This window comes from Physeter macrocephalus, chromosome 1 (assembly GCF_002837175.3).
Source record: "Physeter macrocephalus isolate SW-GA chromosome 1, ASM283717v5, whole genome shotgun sequence".
Classification (NCBI taxonomy): Eukaryota; Metazoa; Chordata; class Mammalia; order Artiodactyla; family Physeteridae; genus Physeter; species Physeter macrocephalus.
This window is the reverse complement of record NC_041214.2, coordinates 31,488,209-31,511,592: the sequence shown is the minus strand read 5'-3', so window position 1 is coordinate 31,511,592 and position 23,384 is coordinate 31,488,209. Positions and strand designations below refer to the sequence as shown.

Below are 23,384 nucleotides of genomic sequence, written 5' to 3'. Positions count from 1 at the left end.
GAAGTGAGAGAGTGGCATGGACATATATACACTACCAAACGTAGGGTGGATAGCTAGTGGGAAGCAGCCGCATGGCACAGGGAGATCAGCTAGGTGGTTTGTGACCACCTAGAGGGGTGGGATAGGGAGTGTGGGAGGGAGGGAGACACAAGAGGGAAGAGATATGGGAACATATGTATATGTATAACTGATTCACTTTGTTGTAAAGCAGAAACTAACATACCATTGTAAAGCAATTATACTCCAATAAAGATGTTTAAAATAATAAAAAATAAAAAAATAAAAGATAATATTTATGAAATGATTATAAATTTTAAATGTGTTAATCAGTGATGTTACTAAAATACTGTTATCTTGCATTATGATAATGATATTGGGGTAATGTTTAAAAAAGAGAGAGAGAAAGCAAGCCCTTATCTTTTAGAGATACATTCTGAAATATTTAAAGATGGAATAATGTGTAGAATGACCTTCAAAATAACATGGGAAAGAAAGACTGGCCATGACTTGGTAACTGCTAGGTAAGTTATACGGAGTGTTTATTATACTATTATGCCTCCTAGAGAAGGAGGCTAAAATTTTCCATAATAAATTTTATAAAATAAAATTTTAAAACTATGAATAGCAAATCCCATCATAAAGGTGAGTGTAAAATAGTATAAGTCTTAACCCAATGACACATTGATACTACTGTCTCTGACAGTTTAAACCACCTTCAATTAAATGACGACTTGTGTACTCAGATTACATGAAGATATACCTCAAAGTAAGGATACCTAGAGCTTTTCTAAACTTCTCAATCATGTATAAATGAGAATATATTCTGAGACTGGACCCAAATACTACCATAATGCATACTTAGGAGCTCACAGGAAATCAGAGTTGCATCTAAAAATAAAAGGCAAAGAAATCATAACTAACTACACCTCATTCCACGTTGATCATCTTCTCAATGCCTTCACATGGACCACCATTTATTTACAAGAGAAGCATGGAAAGCAAAAAAGATACTATAATTAATTTCCTTTTTCTAACCACTACTAAGCCAATTTATGAAGCAAAGTTTCCAAGAATTTCTGTTGTGTCAGTGAGATTTGAAAAAGTGTTAACAATACTAGAATTAACAAATAGCTCATATCAAGCCCTTTACTTGGTAACCATTAAAGGAACGAAGAAGAGGTATATACATACTGGAGGCCGGCCAGGTCGACCCCTTTTTCTTTTTCCTTTGACCTCTGTTTCTTCAAGTTCGCTGCCAGCATCAGAATGGGCAGTAGTTTCATTAGTTGAATCCCTAGAAAATATGATATATTATTTTAGTGAACAAATTAATAATACATACCTATTTATAATACAATGCAGCTCCTCTGTTCCACTGGTTTCCTTACCTCCTGCTATACGTACATATTCGGCTGATTAGAAGTGGTTTATACTTCCACTTTCAGAAAAAATCTTTAGCAAATTGAAAATGTTACCCTCCCTGCTAATATCACATAACACTGAATAAAATGATTCCCCAAATAGAGAAATACAGACAAGGAAATGACTGTGGAAATGGCAACTGCTATACAACATATAAATGCAAAATAACAATTGCAAAAGACTAATTCTTCAATATAAAAAAGATAAAGGCTTGGGAGAAATTTTATTCTTTTTTTTTTTGCAGTACGCGGGCCTCTCACTGCTGTGGCCTCTCCCATTGCGGAGCACAGGCTCCGGACGCGCAGGCTCAGCGGCCATGGCTCATGGGCCCAGCCACTCCACGGCATGTGGGATCTTCCCGGACCGGGGCACGAACCCGTGTCCCCTGCATTGGCAGGCGGACTCTCAACCACTGCACCACCAGGGAAGCCCCTACTTTTATAAAATAATAAAAGTGTGCTGGTAAATGTTTAACAACTGGCTCTTCAAAAAATATATGCATAAATTATTAGAAATGTTAACAATATAAAGGATGCATAGCATGCAGCTTACAAACAATAATAAAATGCACAATATTCTTTATTGTAAATTCTATCCAGCTAATTGATTCATATAAAATGATTTTGATAATTTTGCCAAACTCTTGTATCCCTAGCTAAGCTATGGTTGCAACTGATGAACAAATAGGGTTTTGACATGAAAGACAGTTGATATCTTTGTTCACTTTAATGAATAGAATGCAAATGAAATGACAAAGACATTTGTGGGAACTTCACTAATTGCTCAATGTTGCGAGCAACTTTTTTACTGAACGGAATACATAATAGTTCTCGAACACTAGAAGGATACGTCCTCAATTTTTTGTGGTATCATAATGTAATGACTACAGACTTGATATACCTTTAAGTTTAATCTGTTATTAACAATTTCTCCATCACTTTATTGAGTCCACAAACAACAAAACAATAAACTGAGCCCTGATGTGTAGTGTTTGCTGATTTTCATAATGTGAATGCTCCCCCTGCAGCCAAATACAAACTACCAAAGTGACATCACCAAATACAGAGTTGAGAAGTAATTAACAGTAGCAGTAAACTACTAAAAAGTATTTCCACCATACATACAATAATAGGTATAAATAAAAACCTCAAGAGCACAGAAAATAGTAGGATGTAAAATAATTAAGAAATGATGAGTTTTGAGTATTATTACTTTTGTTTTAAACATGATTTAATTAATTTTAAGTTTGCATAATTTAACTTTTTATAATGGCTATGTTATATTGAACGAGGTCACAAAATTCTTGGAAATTTAATATTCAGCTCTCCAGGCCAGTACAGGCTGGCCCCAGCATGGCACTAAAAAGGTACAGATAGTATTAACAAAAACATCCTCACTGAATTCTACATTACTAACTGTATAAAGGATCTGCATAAAACTGCAAATAGCAGGAAGGGTACAAAGCAAATGGAAGGAAGGGTAAGCTCAACTCACAACTTACTGAAACTGTGCCACTGAAGGCTCTTAGTTCCATTCCCTCCTTGTGCTGATTCCTCAAAGCTCATTTCATTACTGTTTGCTCTTCTCCCTTTAAACTACCTTCTCTTGGAGAGCTCATCCACTTGATGTGTAACTTTTATGCAAATGACTTCAGTGTATTATCACAGACCTGACTATCTGTAATTCAAGATTTTCAACTGCATGTGTAACATGCTTCTTTGCATGCCACTTCAAATTCACCAAATAACACATATACATATACATATATAAAATATGAATATATACATAAATATAAATATATATAAATATATATATACATATATAAATAAATATATATAAGTATATATATAAGTATATATATAAATATATATATATAAATATACATATATAAAATTAAGTCCAATTCTGACTATTTCTAGCTCTCTACTCATGGCAATACCAATGATATTGATATTTATAATATCAATCATATTTATGATATTTATAATTTATAATTTATAAATTTATTTATAACAAATAAATTTGTTACTGTCTTACTCAAATTCCTATAATCACATCAGTCTTCCTTTTGCGCCGTCAGTTAAAGTCCTCCTGAGTTGTCCTCTGTATACTAACTGTCTCTCATTCTTTTCATGATTATTAGCATAATCACAACTTCCTGAATTAATCACAACTTATCTCCCTGCTTCTACTATTCCCCTTGTCCAAGCCACTCTACACACTACTGTCACTAATATTCTCATATCATGTTCCTTCTCTGCTTGCAAATCTTCAAAGGTAATCTGGTATTTAAAACTATAAGTAATACTGATCTAGTCCAAGGGTCACCAAACATTTTCTTAAAGGGCTATATAATAAATATTTTAGGCTTAGGGGTCTTAAGGTCTCGTATCTACTACTCAACTCTGGGACCACAGCATGAATGCAGCCATAGATAATACGTAAATGAATGGATGTTGCTGTGGTCCAATAATACTTATAAAAACAGGCTTCTGAGCCACTATCAGTAGTTTTTCAATCACTGATCTAGTTGATCTTATTCATTTCTACTAAAGAACAATAAATCATTCTGCTTTTTCTCCTCACTACAGTCCAAATAGACTGTTTAGCATATACTGTGTGCCAGTTTATATACATTATCTAGAATAAATATGCACAAAACCTTGTAAGAAAACATACTGCTGTCCCAATTTTACAGATGAGGAAACAAAAGATCTGGAAACCTGATCATCTTGTCCATATTTACAAAACTAGCAAGTGGCAGGGTCCACTTATATCTCAAGGTAAACGTGAATTCTCTATCTCCACAGCAGGATACTAGAATGCAAATAATACGTTTTCTATTTCTCTTACGTGGACAGAATATACTAGTGCTTTTGATGCTTATTGAAATCTCCAGGCAACTACAAAAGCAGGTTGGTTCCATCATATAATATGTGACCCATCAGTGAAATTAATTTAACCTTGAGCAATATAGTTTACTGACAAAAGAAAAAAGTACAATTGTTTTCTAATTCCACAAACTTCAGCCAGCTTAGAAGGTGACAGCTATTACCAACAGATAACTAACATACTCCAATTAGTATATATATGTACATTTATTTGTTTATTAGAATATGACACATAAATTTTTGTTTTTTAATTTCGAGCAAGAGAAGATATAAGAATACAAGGAAGAGTTTCACTTCACCATACCCTAACTCTGAACCTCAATCTGCAGAACAAGATTATTAACAGTTTCATCAATACTCTGTCATAAATATTTATGTTCTGGTATATATATGCATAAATACAAAACAATATATTTTAATTTTTAAAATTTAGATTAATAGGAATTTTCCATACAAATACATAGGATTCCTGAATGGTACTCCATAATACGTTCCCTATCTATGAGCACTTAGATTGTCTCTACTTTTAAGCTATTACAAACAGAGCTGTAACAACTGTCCTTGCACATTAATTCTTATTACACATCAACAAATATCTCTCTAGAACAGAGAATGCTGGATCAAGGAGTATGCAAATTCAAACGTCAACCAACTGCTCTACAAAAAGCACATTTATAAGACTATCGGACATAAACGAAGAGAATGGAAGAATCAGATCAAACCTTATAAATGATTTTTTTTGCTCCCTAAAACTCTCTAAATTCTGTCTTCCTCTCTCCATTTCCTCTGTAATCATTTTAGTTCAAGTTATCATCCCTGGCCTGGACACTGCCAACACCTTTCTCCTAAAAGGACTCCTTGCTTCTTCTGTTGCCACTTCCAATCTAATCACTATACTGTACGAAGAGTGATTTTCATAGTATATATCTTATTATGTATATCCCATGCTTAAAACCCTACAGTGGTTTCCTTCTGCTTCTAGGGGATAAAAACCTCAAAATTCTTAATATAAGACCTAGCAGGTCCCTGTATGATACAGCCCTACCCCACTTGCAATCCTTATTTCACACCACTCTCCATCCTCAATCCTGAAAAAAGAAAATTAACAGCCTTATTTCAGTCCCTCAAACATACCATGATTCCTCCTACCTCAGGGTCTTTACACATGCCATTCCTTCAGTCTGGAATTAATACCCTGATCCCTTCTTCTTCCCCCCAGTTCCCTCCACTTCAGGTTTAAGAATCATGTCTCTTCCTTAGAAAAGTAGACTAAACCAAGGCATGTGTTAAAATTCTAATAAAATCCTCTAACTTACCTTCATAGCACCAATGGCAGTTTATATCTATATATTTGTGATTATTTGATTAATATCTATCTATATAAGCTTCATGGCAACAAGGACTGAGTCTTTTCCACTTGCTCTTTCTCCCCAGAACTTAACACAGTTCCTTGTACTACAACATTTGGTGGAATATATAATATGTGGTAATTGACAATATTTGATGATGCTTAATATTGGGCTGGCCAAAATGTTCATTCGGGTTTTTCCAACGATGTAATGGAAAAGCGTGAACGAACTTTTTGGCCAACCCAACAGTAAACACACTAAGGTAAACAAATTCATTTGTCATTATAATGACTAAGGCAAGCCAAGAAATAATAAGGTCATTCACTAGTAGTGACCTTTCTAGTGTCTCCATTAGAAAAATCACTACTGAATTGAACATTAACAATCACTGGATCAAAAGGTTTGTCTGTTTTTGAAGAGACTTTAGAAATTAATTTCCAATATATTATCTTCACTTTATAAATAACAGAAATTGAAGTACCAATACTAAGAGACATATCATGTTTCCTTTCCTCTACAATGTAGACATGGTATAGATGGATGGATGAAGATAATATCCTCAGAAAATTGTTTTAGGTGCTCAATAAATGCTTCTTAGATCTCAACTTGACCAAGAGTACATCTCCAGCTGACAGATTAAAAGCAAATTTCATTTACCCATCTCGCAGATCACTACTATCCATTATCGTATTAAAAGTTTACATTTTTATGAAAAATAGTTATCCACAAAACATGTTAAATAATATCATGCCCATGCAATCGCTTGTTAAATATAATCTATTTAAGTACAACCTATGTTTCATATTTAATCAACGAGATATTTTACAAAGGGTGTGCCTAACACCCAGCAGTGTGCTAGGAGCTGGCCATACAAAAATAAAGCACAAAGGCACAAAGTTCAGGCAAAAACAATAAAAAAGCATTATAAAACATTATGTTAAGTATGATGCTATAAAAAAAGGGTAGAGTATGACAGGAGCACAGGAGGGAACCTACCCAACTCTGAGGAGTCAGAGGAGCTTTGCTGGAGGCATACTTTAGCCAAGACCCACAGGACTACCAAGATGGCCAGGTAAGGAAAGATACACATAGGCATTGCAGGCAGAATTAAGAAAAACAAAAGTACAAAGAACAAATACTATATGGAGACCTCCAAACTTGGTATTATGTTCAAGTTAAGACTAATAAAGCGGCTTGAAGTTAAGTAAATAGAAAGGGCTTGTATCTCCTATATTTGGACAAACAAAGGAGAGTAGGTATTGATGGGTTTTCAGAACGTAAAGTAATTTGGATAGGTTTTTGTCTTAGAGCTCCAGAGGAAAAACAGTAGGCCAGGAGATCAACTGGGAGGTGACTACAGTCTCTTGGAGAAGACACATATAAATGATCTGCGACTATAAAAACATATAAATAATTACATAAACTGTTGGTCACTTTCATTATATCTAAAGCACTGTTATCATATAGGATCACAGTATGCAGATTCCTTATTTGTAGCTTAATGACACCTATAAAAAGAAAAGTATCTGCCATTACCCTGATCACATCTCCCAGATAATTCAAAATAAGATCAAATTCTAGATCTGTCTGATAACCCTAACAAAATATAATAATGAGATGCTGCCAGAAATGCCAAGGACTCACCAATCACAGTCTCAATCTCAGGAAAATGAAGCTCTGGCATGGGGGTGAGAGGGTTAGACACACAGTGTGATACAGGATAGAGGTCTACAAACTTTCTCTGTAAATAGCCAAACAAAATATTTATGTTCTGCAGATTAATTCATTCTCTATTACAACTTATAGTCATAAACAGTCTGCAAAGGAATCAGTGTGACTCTATTCCAATAACACTTTATTTACAAAAACAGTCAGCATGCCAGATTGGCCCATGTTCATAGTTTGCTGACTCCTAATGTAAGACAGTGTAACATGTTTTTTGTTCAGTAACACAGAACATGCTGACATTATGATGCAAGGGCTATAGGTGGATATAGTAATTACACCCTCTAATAGGTCTTTTACTTCAAACATATTACCCAACTATCAGAGAACATATTTGATGTGTCTTATTAATGAGAACATTTTGATACAGAAAAGTGTTACATGCATTTAAAAAGAATAAAAAGAAAGCTATAATACTTACTGTAACACTGGTAACTCTGAAGTAATCATTGCTGTAAAGATCTTTCCACAATGGAGCAAAGAATCAAGTGCTGTACAACTCAAAACTTTCAAAATAACCTCAAAGGTAATCCTGTTAATTAAAAAAAAAAAAAAGAAAGAAAGAAATTATTTTTTCCAGCTTTACTGAGGTACAGTTGACAAATAAAACTGTTAGATACTTACAGCGGGATGATTTGATATATGGATACATTGTGAAGGGCTTTCCCCCATTGAGTTAATTAACAAATCCACCACCTCACATATTTACTTTTCCTTTTTTTTTTGGTCCCAACATTCAGTAAGTTCTACTCTTAGCAAATTTCAATTAGACAAAACAGTGTTATCAACTATAGTCACTATATTATACATTAGATCCTCCGACTGTATTCATTTATAACAAAGTTTGTACCCTTTCACCAACCTCTCCCTATTTCCCCTACCACTTGGCCCCTGGTAAACACTTTTCTACAAATTCCCCACACCCGCTTCAAGATTCCACATATAAGTGATTCCACACACATACACACAACTTTTCTTTACTCATACGTCCATGGACACATAACATAAGGTTGTTTCCATATTTTGGTTATGGTGAATAATGGTACTATGAGCATGGGAGTACATCTATCTCTTTGGGATAATGATTTCATTTCTTTTGGATATATGCCCAGCAGTGGGATTGCTGTGTAATAAATATGGTAGTTTTTAATTATCTGAGGAACCTCCATACTGTTTTCCAGAGGCTTTACCAGTTTACATTTGCACGAACAGTGAAGGGGTTCCGTTTTGTCCACATCCTCAACCAGAATATATCTCTTATCTTTTTGATAAAAGCCACCCTAACAGAGGTGTGAAGTGATACATCATGGCTCTGATTTTCATTTCCCTGAAGACTAGTGATGTTGGATACCTTTTCATGTAGCTTTTGGTCATTTATATACCTTCTTCAGAAAAATGTCTACTTAGGTCTTTTGAAAATTACTTTAGAATAAAATGAATACGCCAGAATACACAGACTACAATCAACCAGTACTACCAACAAGCACACTCCTTGGTATTTACCCAAATAAATTGAAAATTTATGTCTACATAAAAGCCTGCACAAAGATGTTTACAGCAGTTTTATTCAAAATTACCAAAACAGGAAAGAAAGGTGTCCTTTAAGAGGTGAATGGATAAATAAACTGTGGTACATGCAAACAATGGAATACTATTTAACACTTAAAAGCAATGAGCTATCAAGCCAGGAAAAGGCACAGAGAAAGCTCAAATGCATATTACTAACTGAAAGAAGCCAATCTGAAACCACTACATACTATATGATTTGAACAATATGGCATTCTGGAAAAGGCAAAACTATGGAGACAGTAAAAATATCAGTGACTGCCAGAAGCTATGGTGTAGGAGAGATGACTAAGTGGGCACAGAAGATTTTTAGGGCAGAGAAGATATTTTGTATGATACAAGAATGGTGGGTACATCTAACTGTACATTTATCAAAACCCATAGAATGTATAACACAAAGAATGAACCCTAATGTAAATTACAGACACTGGGTGATAATGACATGTCAACATAGGTTCATTGATTGTAACAGACATACCACTGTAATGTGGGATGTTAATAGTGGGAGAGGCTATATGTATGTGAGAACAGGGGTTATAGGGGGAATCTCTCTACCTTCTGTTCAATTCTACTATGAACGTAAAACTTCTCTAAAAAATAAAGTGTATTAAAAAAAAAAAAGTAGCAGAAGAAGTGGAACAAAAGAGAGCATCCAAGACAGGCCATGACACAATACCTAATAGAACATATGTATAACTAGAATTCCAGAAGGAGAGAGAAAGATCAAAGCAAAATAAATATTTGAAGATATAACAGAGAACTTTCCAAAAATAATTTAAGACATTAAAACACAGATGGAAGATCAGAGAATTCCCAAGAAGGATACTCTAAAATATAATATTGCTAAAAATGAAAGAAAATTCAAAAGGAAGCTAAAAAAAACATAATTCCTCACACACAGAAAAACAAAAAATTTTATCAGACTTTTCGGTAGAAACTATGTAAGGTGAAAGACAATGGAATAAAACTGAAGAGTGGAGAGGAAAAAACCATGAACACTGAATTATCAATCTTTCAAAAATGAAAAAAAGAAATGATGTCATGGAAAATGGAGGAGTAAGAAACCTCAAGAATTAGGCCCTCCAATGAAGCAACTCTTAGCTTGGCAAAAAAAAAAATGACAAGACATCTTTTATGGACATCTGTAATCTAATAAAAACTTATGACAAAGAGAGAAGTGCCTAACAGTCTATTTTATTTGATAAGACAATACAGTAGCATTTTTGCTTACCTGTATGCCATCTCCCCTCCCCCAACCCTATGGTGCCCACAGGGGCAGCAAACAGACTTACTAGTACAGCTTGCTGGTGCCAAAGAGAACACCATGGACCCATTCTCAAAAACTGTGGCAGAGGGTTTTGAAGGGCTTCCCTTTTTTTTGAAAGAGTATCATCTTTCAAAAAGATTTAAACACATACAATAAAAGTAGCTGCCAGGGTCAAGACAGTGGATTACATAAATATCAGACAATCTAAAAGGCCTCAAAATAAAAAGGCAGAGGAGTAAGATATTTGAGGAATAAGTACTTCAAAGGGATATCGCACACACTAGGAAATGCAGACTGCTACTTGAATGCCCAGGGCTGGATGAATTCTTAGAGAAGACCTGAGGAGCACAGGCTTGCAACTCTAGCTGATCTTTGCTCTCTGTGCAAGCACAAGGTGAATACTAAGGCAAAGCTGTAGGTAGCCTGCCTAACCTCTGAAGAAGTACCTCAGCTAACAGACAATCTGCAAAAAACAAGAAATTACATTTTTCCAACTCCCATTAACTAAGGAAATCTGGAAGATCACTGCTAAACACCCAGACAACAAAATTTCAGTAAACACACATGACAAGGAATACAGTCCTTGAAGAAACAGTTTAGAAAAAAGTAAATAAAAAAATGACTGCAGCCCTTGAAAAGACAACAACAGTAAAGCATGAGGAGGAGAGGAGAATCTAGTGTTACAAAACTGTAATATTCAAAATGTCCAGTTTTTAAAAAACAACAACAAAAAATCAAAAGGCATACAAAGAAAGGTGAAAATATGACCCATTAACAACAACAAAAAAAGAATTTCACACAAATCATCTCCATGTAAGCCCAGATATTGAAGTCAGACTTCCAGAGAAGACAGACTTCCAAAAGTATGTCAACAGAAAGGGGCAGAAAGAATATCTGAAGACACAATGGCAAAAACCTTACCAATTTAAATACAGAAATCTACACAATCAAGAAGGTAAATGAACTCCAAGTAGGAGAAACTCAAAAGTGAGTCACACACAGAGATATAGAGAACAAGCTAGTGGTTACCAGTGAGTGGGTGTGGGGGTGATGGGGGTGGGGTTTGGGTCGGTAATATAGATGTGGGGGAGTGGGAGGTACAAACTATTGGGTGTAAGATAGGCTCAAAGATGTATCATACAACATGATGAACATAGCTAACATTTTGTAATACTATAAATGGAAGGTAATCTTTAAAAATTGTATAAAAATTTTAAAAAAAATTTTAGAGTCACACAGATACAAACTACAGTTTACCCCTGAACAACACCAGGGTTAGGGGCACTGACTCCCTGCACAGTCAAAAATCCGCATATAACTTTATAGTCAGCCCTCCATATTCGTGGTTCCACATCAGTGCTCAACTAACCACAGACTGTGTAGTATTTTAGTTTCTTTTGAAAAACACCTGTGTAAGAGGGGACAGGTGCAGTTCAAACCTGTGTGATTCAAAAGTCAACTGTATAGTTAAACTGTAAAAGCCAGAGATGAAAGAATCTTGAAGGAAGAACAAAAACAAAAACAATCCACCTCATCATATACAAGTAATCCACAGAATCCACAGTAAGACTAACAGCCAATTTCTCATTAAATATCATGGAAGCCAGAAGACAGTAGGATGACATATCCAAAATGCTGAAAGAAAACTGTCAAATAAGAATTCTATACCCAGCAGACTATCACTCAAAAATGGCAGAGGAATTAAAACATTCCTAGAAAAATAAAAACTGAGGAAGTTTGTTGCTAGATCTGCCCTGCCCTACGAGAAATGCTAAAGGAACTCCTTCATGCAGAAATAAAGAATAAACAATAACTTGAAGCCACAGAAAAAAAGGAGAACACTGGAATCATTAACTGCACAGGTAAACATAGAAGCCAGTATTATTTTATTTTTCGTTTGTAAAATTCCTATATTTGTTTCCTTTATGATTTAAAAGAAAAATAATAAAATAGTATTTATATACCTATGTTAATGAATACACAATGTATAAAGATATAGTTTAGTTTTTAATTGAAGTATAATTGAATTACAATATAGTGTTTGTTTCAGGTATACAGCAAAGTGACTCAGTTATACTATTTTTTTCAGATTATTTTCCATTATACGTTATTATAAGATATTGTAGCTTTGTAGTATAGTCTGAAGTCTGGAAGGGTTATGCTTTGTTCTTTTTCCTCAGAATTGCTTTGGCAATTCTGGGTCTTTTGCAGTTCCATATAAATTTTAGGACTATTTGTTCTAGTTCTATGAAAAATGTCATGGATATTTTGATGTGAATTGCATTAAATCTGTAGATTTCTTTGTCCAAAATGTATGGGCATTTTAACAATATTAATTCAAGAGTATGGGACATCTTTCCATTTTTTTCAATCAAAAGATGTAATTTATAACAATAATATAAGTGAGGGATGGGGATGGGAGCAAAATTTTACAAGTTATTACAGGTACACCTCATTTTATTGTACTTTGCTTTATGAGCGTCAAAGATATTGCATTTTTCACAAATTTAAGGTTTTGTGGCAACCCTGCTAGTCTATCACTGTCATTCTTCCAATAGCACTTGCTCATTTCATGTCTCTTTGTCACATTTTGGTAATTCTCCCAATATTTCAAACTTTTCATTATTTCAAACTTTTCATTATTATTATTATGTGTCCTATGGTAATCTGTGGTCAGCAATGTTATTATCATAATTGTTTTAGGGTGCCATGAATGACACCCACATAAGCCAGCAAACATAATTGATAAATGTGTGTGTTATGACTGCTCCACTGATTGGCCATTCCTCTGTCTCTCTCCCTCTCCGTGGCCCTCCCTATTCCTGGATACATAACAATATTGAAATTAGGCCTATTAATAAACCCACAATGGCCGCTACGTGTTCAAGTCAAAGGAAGAATTGTATGTCTCTCACTTTCAAACAAAAACTAGACATGATTAAGCTTAGCGAAGAAGGCATGTCAAAAGCTGAGACAGATTAAAAAAAAAAGCAAGGCCTCTTGCACCAAGCAGTTCGCCAAGTTGTAACTGCAAAGAAAAAGTTCTTAAAGAAAATTAAGAATGCTACTCCAGTGAACATATGAATGATAAGAAAACAAAACAGCCTATTGCTGATTTGAGAAAGTCTTAGGAATCTAGATAGAAGATCAAATCAGTTACAACATTCCCTTAAGTCCAAGTCTAATCCACAGCAAGACCCTACAAAGGCTAAGACAAGTGAGGAAGCTGCAGAAAAAAAGTATGAAACTAGCAGAGGCTAGTTCATGAGGCTTAAGGAAAGAAGCTGTCTCCATAATATAAAACTGCAAGGTAAAGCAGCAAATGGTGATGTAGAAACTGAAGCAAATTATACAGAAGATCTAGCTAAAATAAGTAATTAAGGTGCCTACACTAAACAAAGATTTTCAATGTAGACAAAACAGCATTATTTTGGAAGACGATGCCATCTAGGACTTTCATAGGTAGAGAGGAGAAGTCAGTGCCTGGCTTCAAAGCTTCAAAAAACAAGCATACTTTCTTTATAGGGTCTAAGGTAGCTAGTGACTTTAAACTGAAGCCAGTGCTCATTTATTATTCCAAAAATCCCAGGGTCCTTAAGAATTACACTATATCTATTCTGCCTGTTGCTCTAGAAATGGAAAAACAAAGCCTGGATGACAACACATTTCTTTATAACATGGTTTAGTGAATATTTTAAGCCTACTCTTGAGATCTACTGCTCAGAAGATTCCTTTCAAAATATTACTGCTCATTGAATATGCATCTGATCACCCAAGAGCTCTGCTAACAATGCACAGTGAGAGTTACGTTGTTTTCACACCTCTGAACACAGCATCCATCCTGCAACCCACAAGGAGTCATTTCACTATCCAACTTTCATTAGTTAAGAAATACATTTCATAAGGCTGTAGCTGCCATAGTTAGTGATTCCTCTGATGAACCTGGACAAGGTCAACTGAAAAAATGGAAAAGATTCAGCATTCTAGATGCCATTAGTAACGTCTGTGATTCATGGAAAGAGGTCAAAACATGAACATAAACAGGAGTTTGCAAGAAGCTGATTCCAACCCTCATGGATGACTTTGAGGGGTTCAAGTCTTCAGTGGGGGAAAGAACTGTGGGTGTAGTCAAATAGCAATGAACTAGAATTAAAAGTGCAGTCTGAATATGTGACAGCATTACTACAATTCTCATGCTAAAAACTTTTACAAATGAGAATTGCTTCGTATGTATGAGCAAAGAGAGTAGTTTCTTGAGATGAAATCTACTCCTGGTGAAGATGCTGACAAGACTGCTGAAATGACAACAAACAGTTTAGAATATTATGCAAACCTAATTGATAAAGCAGAGGCAGGGTTTAAGAGAACTGACTCCAATTTTGAAAAAAGTTCTATTATGGGTAAAATGATCTCAAACAGCACTGAATGCTACAGGAAATTCATTCATGAATGGAAGAGTCCACCCAAAGAGTCCAGTGGCAAACTTCACTGTTGCCTTATTTTAAGAAATTGTCACAGTCACTCCAGCCTTCAGCAATCACCAACATTCAGCAGCCATCAACACTGAGGCATGACCCTCCTCCAGCAAAAAGACTACAAGTCGATGAAGGCTCAGATGATGGTTAGCACGTTTTAGCAATAAAGTGTTTTTTATGTATGTACATAAAGGTATCAACATAGTTTTTTAAGACATAATGCTAATGAATACTTAACAGACTACAGTAACTCAAGTGACTCACTTTGCTGTGATGTTTGCTTTACTGCGGTGGTCTAGAATCAAACCCTCAATGCATTTGAGATATGCCTGAATATATGACTAAAAAGCCAAGTTACTATCATTTCAAACTAAATTGGTATAAACGTTAAGATATTAATTCTGATCACCAGGATGATTACTAAGAAAATAATTTAAAATATTTAAAATATGAAAATGGTACACTAGAAAAAAATGAAACACAAACGAAAGCAGTGCTGGAGGAACTGAGCAACAAAGAAGATATAAGACAAGTAGAAGAAAAATAGCAAAATGGCAAAAGCCCTTCCTTATCAACAATCTCCTTAAATATAAATGTATTAAGCTAATCAATTAAGAGACAGACTGGCACAATGGAATGTTTTAAAATGATCCAGGGACTTCCCTGGTGGTGCAGTGGTTAAGAATTTGCCTGCCAATGCAGGGGCATGGGTTCAAGTCCTGGTCCAGGAAGATCCCACATGCCACGGAGCAACTAAGTCCATGCGCCACAACTACTGAGCTTGCCCTCTAGAGCCCACGAGCCACAATTACTGAAGCCCGCAGGCCTAGAGCCCGTGCTCCGCCAACAAGAGAACAGTCACTGCAATGAGAGGACCGCGCACCGCAACTCTGCACCTCTTGCTGCAACTGGAGATAGCCCCCGTGCAGCAAAGAAGACCCAACGCAGCCAAAAATAAATATATAAATTTTGAAAAAAATAAAATGATCCAATGACACGCTGTCTACAAGAAATTCATTTTAAATTTAAATACACAAAAAGATTGAAAACAAGGAAATACAAAAAGGTATTCTCTACAAAGGATAACCAAAAGAAAGCTGGACTGGCTATGCTAATATCAGACAAAATAAATTTTGTCACATTTTTTTTTATTGTTTTTTTGTGTGTGTGTGGTACGCGGGCCTCTCACTGTTGTGGTCTCTCCCGTTGCGGAGCACAGGCTCCGGACGCGCAGGCTCAGCGGCCATGGCTCATGGGCCCAGCCGCTCTGCGGCATGTGGGATCTTCCCAGACCGGGGCACGAACCCGTGTCCCCTGCATCGGCAGGCGGATTCTCAACCACTGTGCCACCAGGGAAGCTCTTGTCACATTTATTATGTGAGACATAATACACTGAGTAAAAATGATCAATTCATCAGGAAAATATAACAATCAAAAAGATATATACACCAGACAGCAGAGACCCAAAATATATGACACAAACACTAACAGAATCAAAGACAGAAATAGATAATCACAATAGTAATAGTTGGTTATTTCAATATATCACTTTCAAAAAAACACAGAAGATCCAGACAGAAGATCAATAAGGAAACAGAGGACTTGAACAATACCATAAACCAAACAGACGTAATAGACATATATGGAACACTACACCCAACAACAGTATACACATTATTCTCAAGTGCACATATGACATTCTCCAGGATAGCTGACTAGGCCACAAAAAAGTCTCAGTAATTTTTTTAAAAGACTGGAGTCACAGAAACTGTCTTCTCTGAGAACAATGGAAAGGAAGTGGAAATGAATAACAGGAGGGAAAACTGGAAAATCTGCAAATACGTGGAAATTAAACAACACACTCTTAAATTACTAATGAGTTAAAGAAAAAATTACAAGACAAATTAGAATACTTTGAGACCAGTGAAAACAACAACACCACATACCAAAATTGATGAGATGCAACAAAAGCAGTGCTCAAAGGGAAATACAGCTGTAAATGTTTACATTAAAAAAAAAATGAGGGAGCCCTTCAAGATGGCGGACGAGTAAGACGTGGATGTCAACTTCCTCCCCACAAATACATCAGAAATACATCTACATGTGGAACAACTCCTACAGAACACCTACTGAACACTGGCAGAAGACCTCAGATCTCCCAAAAGGCAAGAAACTCCTCACGTACCTGGGTAGGGCACAAGAAAAATGAAAAAACAGAGAAAAAAGAATAGGGACGGAACCTGCACCAGTGGAGGGAGCTGTGAAAGAGGAAAAGTTTCCACACACTAGGAAGCCTCTTCACTGGCAGAGGCAGGGGGCAGGGGGGAGCATCGGAGCCACTGAGGAGAGTGAGGCAATAGGGGTGCAGAGGGGAAAGTGGAGAGATTCCCACACAGAGGATCGGTGCCAACCAGCACTCATCAGCCCGAGACGCTTGTCTGACCTACTGAACACTGGCAGAAGACCTCAGATCTCCCAAAAGGCAAGAAACTCCTCACGTACCTGGGTAGGGCAAAAGAAAAATGAAAAAACAGAGAAAAAAGAATAGGGACGGAACCTGCACCAGTGGAGGGAGCTGTGAAAGAGGAAAAGTTTCCACACACTAGGAAGCCTCTTCACTGGCAGAGGCAGGGGGCAGGGGGGAGCATCGGAGCCACTGAGGAGAGTGAGGCAATAGGGGTGCAGAGGGGAAAGTGGAGAGATTCCCACACAGAGGATCGGTGCCAACCAGCACTCATCAGCCCGAGACGCTTGTCTGCTCACCTGCCGGGGCAGGTGGGGGCTGGGAGCTGAGGCTGGGGCTTCGGAGGTCAAATCCCAAGGAGAGGACTGGAGTTGGCTGCGAGAACACAGCCTGAAGGGGGCTAGTGCGCCACAGTTGGCCAGGAGGGAGTCTGAGAAAAAGTCTGGACCTGCCGAAGAGGCAAGAGACCATTGTTTTGGGGTACACGAGGAGAGGCGACTCCCGCTCCATATACCCACAGAAGGTAGAGCACCACCTAAGCGAGCTCCAGAGATAGGCACGAACTGCGGCTATCAGCTCGCACCCCAGAGACGGGCATAAACCGCTAAAGCTGCAGCCACTGCTACCAAGAATCCTGTGTGCAAGCTCAGGTCACTACCCATACCCCCTCCCAGGAACCTCTGCAGCATACCACTGCCAGGGTCCCGTGATGCAGGGAAAACTTCCCGGGGGGAACACACGGTGCGCCTCAGGGTGTTGCAACATCATGTTGGCCTCTGCCGCCGCAGGCTTGCCCCACATTCCGTACCCCTCCCTACCCCCGGCCTGAGTGAGCCAGAGTCCACTAATGAGCTGCTACTTTAACCCTGTCCTGTCTGAGCAAAGAACAGACGCCCTCAGGCAACCAACATGCACAGATGGGGAAAAATCCAAACCTGAATCCCAGGATCTCTGCGGACAAAGAAGAGAAAGGGAATTCTCCCCTAGCAGTCTCAGGAGCAGCGGATTAAATCTCCGCAACAAACTTGATGTACCCTGCCATCTCTGGAATACCTGAATAGACAACAAATCATCCCAAAACTGAGGCAGTGGACTTTGAGAGCAACAATATATATATATCTTTTCTTTTTCTCCTTTCGTGTGTTTCTATGTGTATGCTTCTGTGCGTGATTTTGTCTGTATACCTTTGCTTTTACCATTTGCCCTATGGGTTCTGTCTATCCGTATTTTTTTGTATAGTTTTTAGAGCTTGTTATCATTGGTGGATTTGTTTTTTGGTTTGGTTGCTCTCTTCCTCATTTTTTTGGTCACTTTTAAATAATTATTCTTCATTTTTAAAAATAACTTTATTTTATTTTCTTCTTTCTTTGCTTTTTTTTCCCTTTCCTTCCGAACTGTGTGGCAGACAAGGTCTTGGTGCTCCAGCCAGGTGTCAGGCCTGTGCCTCTGAGACGGGAGAGCCGAGTTCAGGACACTGGTCCACCAGAGACCTCCCACCTCCAAATAATATCAAATAGCGAAAGCTCTCCCAGATATCTCATTCTCAACGCTAGGACCCAGCTCCACTAAATAACCAGCAAGCTACAGTGCTGGACACCTTAGGCCAAACAACTAGCAAGACAGGAACACAACCCCATGCATTAGGCGAGAGGCTGCCTAAAATCATAATAAGGTCACAGACACCCCAAAACACACCACCAGACATGGACCTGCCCACCAGAAATATAAGATGCAGCCTCATCCACCAGAACACAGGCACCAGTCCCCTCCACCGGGAAGCATACACACCCACTGAACAAACCTTAGCCACTGGGGGCAGACACCAAAAACAACAGGAACTACGAACCTGCATCCTGCGAAAAAGACACAACAAACACGGTAAGTTAAGCCACATAAAAAGACGGAGAAACACACGCAGATGAAGGAGCAAGGTAAAAACACACCAGGCCAAATGAAGAGAAAATAGGCAGTCTACCTGAAAAAGAATTCAGAATAACGATAGTAAAGATGATCCAAAATCTTGGAAACAGAACGAAAAATACAAGAAACATTTTAAAAGGACCTAGAAGAACTAAAGAGCAAAGAAACAGTGATGAAAAACACAATAAATGAAATTAAAAATTCTCTGGAAGGAATCAATAGCAGAATAACTGAGACAGAAGAATAGTTAAGTGAACTGCAAGATAAAATAGTGGAAATAACTACTGCAGAGCAGAACAAACAACGAAAAGAATTGAGGACAGTCTCAGAGACCTCTGGGACAACTTTAAATGCACGAACATTTGAATTATAGGGGTCCCAGGAGAGAAAAAGAAAGGGTCTGAGATAATATTTGAAGAGATTATAGTTGAAAACTTCCCTAATATAGGAAAAGAAATAGGCAAGTCCGGGAAGCGCAGAAAGCCCCATACAGGATAAATCCAAGGAGAACAACACCAAGACACATATTAATCAAACTATCAAAAATTAAATACAAAAAAAAATATTAAAAGCAGCAAAAGAAAAACAACAAATAACATATAACGGAATCTGCATAAGGTTAACAGTTGACCTTTCAGCAGAAACAATGAAAGCCAGAAGGGAGTGGTAGGACATATTTAAAGTGATGAAAGGGAAAAACCTACAACTAATATTACTGTACCCAACAAGGATATCATTCAGATTCGACAGAGAAATTAAAACCTTTACAGACAAGTAAAAGCTAGAAACAAGACCTGTATATATTCTGTCTACAAGAGACCCACTTCAGAACTAGGGACACATGCAGACTGAAAGTGAGGGGATAGAAAAAGATATTCCATACAAATGGAAATCAAAAGAAAGCTGGAGTAGTAATTCTCGTATCAGACAAAATAGACTTTAAAATAAAGACTAATATAAGAAACAAAGAATGACACTACATAATGATAATGGGATCAATCCAAGAAGAGGTAACAGTTGAAAATATTTATGCACCGAACACAGGAGCACCTAAGTCCGTAAGACAAATGCTAACAGCCATAGAAGGGGAAATCGACAATAACACAATCATAGTAGGGGACTTTAACTTCCCACTTTCACCAATGGACCGACCATCCAAAACGAAAATAAATAAGGAAACACAAGCTTTAAGTGATACATTAAACAAGTCGGACTTAATTGACATTGATAGGACATCACATCCAAAAACAACAGAATACACTTTCTTCTCAAGTGCGCATGGAACATTCTCCAGGATAGATCATATCTTGCGTCACATATCTAGGCTTGGTAAATTTACGAAAATTGAAATCGTATCACGTATCTTTTCTGACCACAACATTATCAGACTAGATTATCAGTTATAGGAAAAAATCAGTAAAAAAAAAAAACAAACACATGGAGGCTAAACAATACACTACTTAATAACAAAGAAATCACTGAAGAAATCAAAGAGGAAAAAAATACCTAGAGACTAATGACAATGAAAACACAATGATCCACAACCTATGGGATGCAGCAAAAGCAGTTCTAAGAGGGAAGTTTATACCAATACAATCTTACCTCAAGAAACAAGAAAAATCTCAAATAAACAACCTAACTTTACAAAAGGTTATGGGATGCAGCAAAAGCACTTCTAAGAGGGAAGTTTATAGCAATACAATCCTACCTCAAGAAACAAGAAAATCTCAAACAACCTCACTTTGCACCTAAAGCAATTGGAGAAAGAAGAACAAAAACCCCCAAATTTAGCAAAAGAAATCATAAAGATCAGATCAGAAATAAATGAAAAAGAAATGAAACAATAGCAAAGATCAATAAAACTAAAAGCTGGCTCTTTGAGAAGATAAACAAAACTGATAAACCACTAGCCAGACTCATCAAGAGAAAAAAGAGAGAAAACTCAAATCAACAGAATTAGAAATGAAAAAGGAGAAGTAACAATTGACACTGCAGAAATACAAAGGATCATGAGAGATTACCAAAAGCAACTGCATGCCAATACAATGGACAACCTGGAAGAAATGAACACATTCTTAGAAAAGCACAACCTCCCGAGACTGAACCAGGAAGAAACAGAAAATATAAACAGACCAATCACAAGCACTGAAATTGAGACTGTGATTAAAAATCGTCCAACAAACAAAAGCCCAAGACCAGATGGCTTCACAGGCAAATTCTTGCCCACTCTCACCACTATTATTCAACATTGTTTTGGAAGTTTTAGCCACAACAATCAGAGAAGAAAAAAAAAAGGAATCCAAATCAGAAAAAAAAAAGTAAAGCTATCACTGTTTGCAGATTACATGATACTATACATAGAGAATCCTAAAGATGCTATCACAAACTCTTCCAAAACACAGTAGAGGCAGGAACACTCCTAAACACATTCTATGAGGCCACCTTCACCCTGATATCAAAAGCAGATAAAGATATCACAGACAAAAAAAAAAACTACAGGTAAATATCACTGATTAACATAGATGCAAAAATCCTCAACAAAATACTAGCAAACAGAATCCAACAGCACATTAAAAGGATCATACACCATGATCAAGTGGGGTTTATCACAGGAATGCAAGGATTCTTCACTGTATGCAAATCAATCAAGGCGATACACCATATTAACAAATTGAAGAATAAAAGTCATATGATTCTCTCAATAGATGCAGAAAAAGCTTTTGACAAAATTCAACATCCATTTATGATAAAAACTCTCCAAAAAGTAGGCATAGAGGAAACTTATCTCAACATAATAAATGCCATATATGACAAACCCACAGCTAACATCGTTCTCAATGGTGAAAAACTTGTACAGAAATCTCTTGCATTCCTATACACTAATAATGAAAATTCTGAAAGAGAAATTAAGGAAACAATCCCTTTTACCATTGAAACAAAAAGAATAAAATACCTCGGAATAAATCTACCAAAGGAGACAAAAGACCTGTATGCAGAAAACTCTAAGACACTGATGAAAGAAATTAAAGATGATACCAACAGATGGAGAGATATACCATGTTCTTGGATTGGAAGAATCAACATCGTGAAAGTGACTATACTACCCAAAGCAATCTACACATTCAATGCAATCCCTATCAAACTACCAGTGGCATTTTTCACAAAACTAGAATAAAAAATTTCACAAGTTGTATGGAAATACAAAGAACCCCGAACAGCAAAAGCAATCTTGAGAAAGAAAAACGGAACTGGAGGAATCAGGCTCCCAGACTTCAGATTATACTACAAAGCTGCAGCAATCAAGACAGTATGGTACTGGCACAAAACCAGAAATATAGATCAGTGGAACAGGAGAGAAAGCCCAGAGATAAACCCACGCACATACGGTCACCTTATTTTTGATAAAGGAAGCAAGAATATACATTGGAGAAAAGGCAGACTCTTCAGGAAGTGGTGCTGGGAAAACTGGACAGGCACATGTAAAAGAATGAAATTAGAACACTCCCTAACACCACACACAAAATTAAACTCAAAATGGATTAAAGACTTAAATGTTAGGCCAGATACTATTAAACTCTTAGAGGAAAACATAGACAGAACACTCTATGACTTAAATCACAGAGAGTTCCTTTTTGACCCACCTCCTAGAGAAACGTAAATAAAAACAAAAATAAACACAGGGGACCTAATGAAACTTCAAAGCTTTTGCACAGCAAAAGAAACCATAAACAAGAAGAAAAGACAACTCTCAGAATGGGAGAAAATAGTTGCAAACGAAGCAACTGACAAAGGATTAATCTCCAAATTTTACAAGCAGGTCATGCAGCTCAATATCAAAAAAACAAACAACCCAATCCAAAAATGGGCAGAAGATCTAAAGAGACCTTTCTCCAAAGAAGATATACAGACTGCCAACAAACACATGAAAGAATGCTCAACATCATTAATAAGTAGAGACATGCAATTCAAAACTACAATGAGGTATCACCCCACACCAGTCAGAATGGCCATCATCAAAAAATCTACAAACAATAAATCCTGGAGAGGGTGTGGAGAAAAAGCAACCCTCTTGCACTGTTGGTTGGAATGTAAATTGATACAGCCACTATGGAGAACAGTATGGAGGTTCCTTAAAAAACTAAAAATAGGGCTTCCCTGGTGGCGCAGTGGTTGAGAGTCCGCCTGCCGATGCAGGGGACGCAGGTTCGTGCCCCGGTTTGGGAAGATCCCACATGCTGCGAAGCGGCTAGGTCTGTGAGCCATGGCCGCTGAGCCTGCATGTCCGGAGCCTGTGCTCTGCAACGG

At 37.1% G+C, this 23,384-nt stretch overlaps 1 protein-coding gene across 4 annotated transcripts in view; it reads right to left on the bottom strand.

Annotated features, from left to right (window-relative positions):
- Window positions 1-23,384, bottom strand: part of STAG1 (STAG1 cohesin complex component) — a 459,692-nt gene that overhangs the window by 322,566 nt on the left and 113,742 nt on the right. For all 4 annotated transcript variants that reach the window (XM_024131797.3, XM_028489469.2, XM_024131796.3 and 1 more), the window contains exons 2-3: window positions 7,809-7,919; window positions 1,192-1,294 (exon numbers count right to left, since the gene is read on the bottom strand). In XM_024131797.3, coding sequence (XP_023987565.1) covers window positions 1,192-1,294; window positions 7,809-7,837 — 132 coding nt within the window. In that variant the 5' untranslated portion in view covers window positions 7,838-7,919. The remainder of the gene's footprint in view (window positions 1-1,191; window positions 1,295-7,808; window positions 7,920-23,384) is intronic.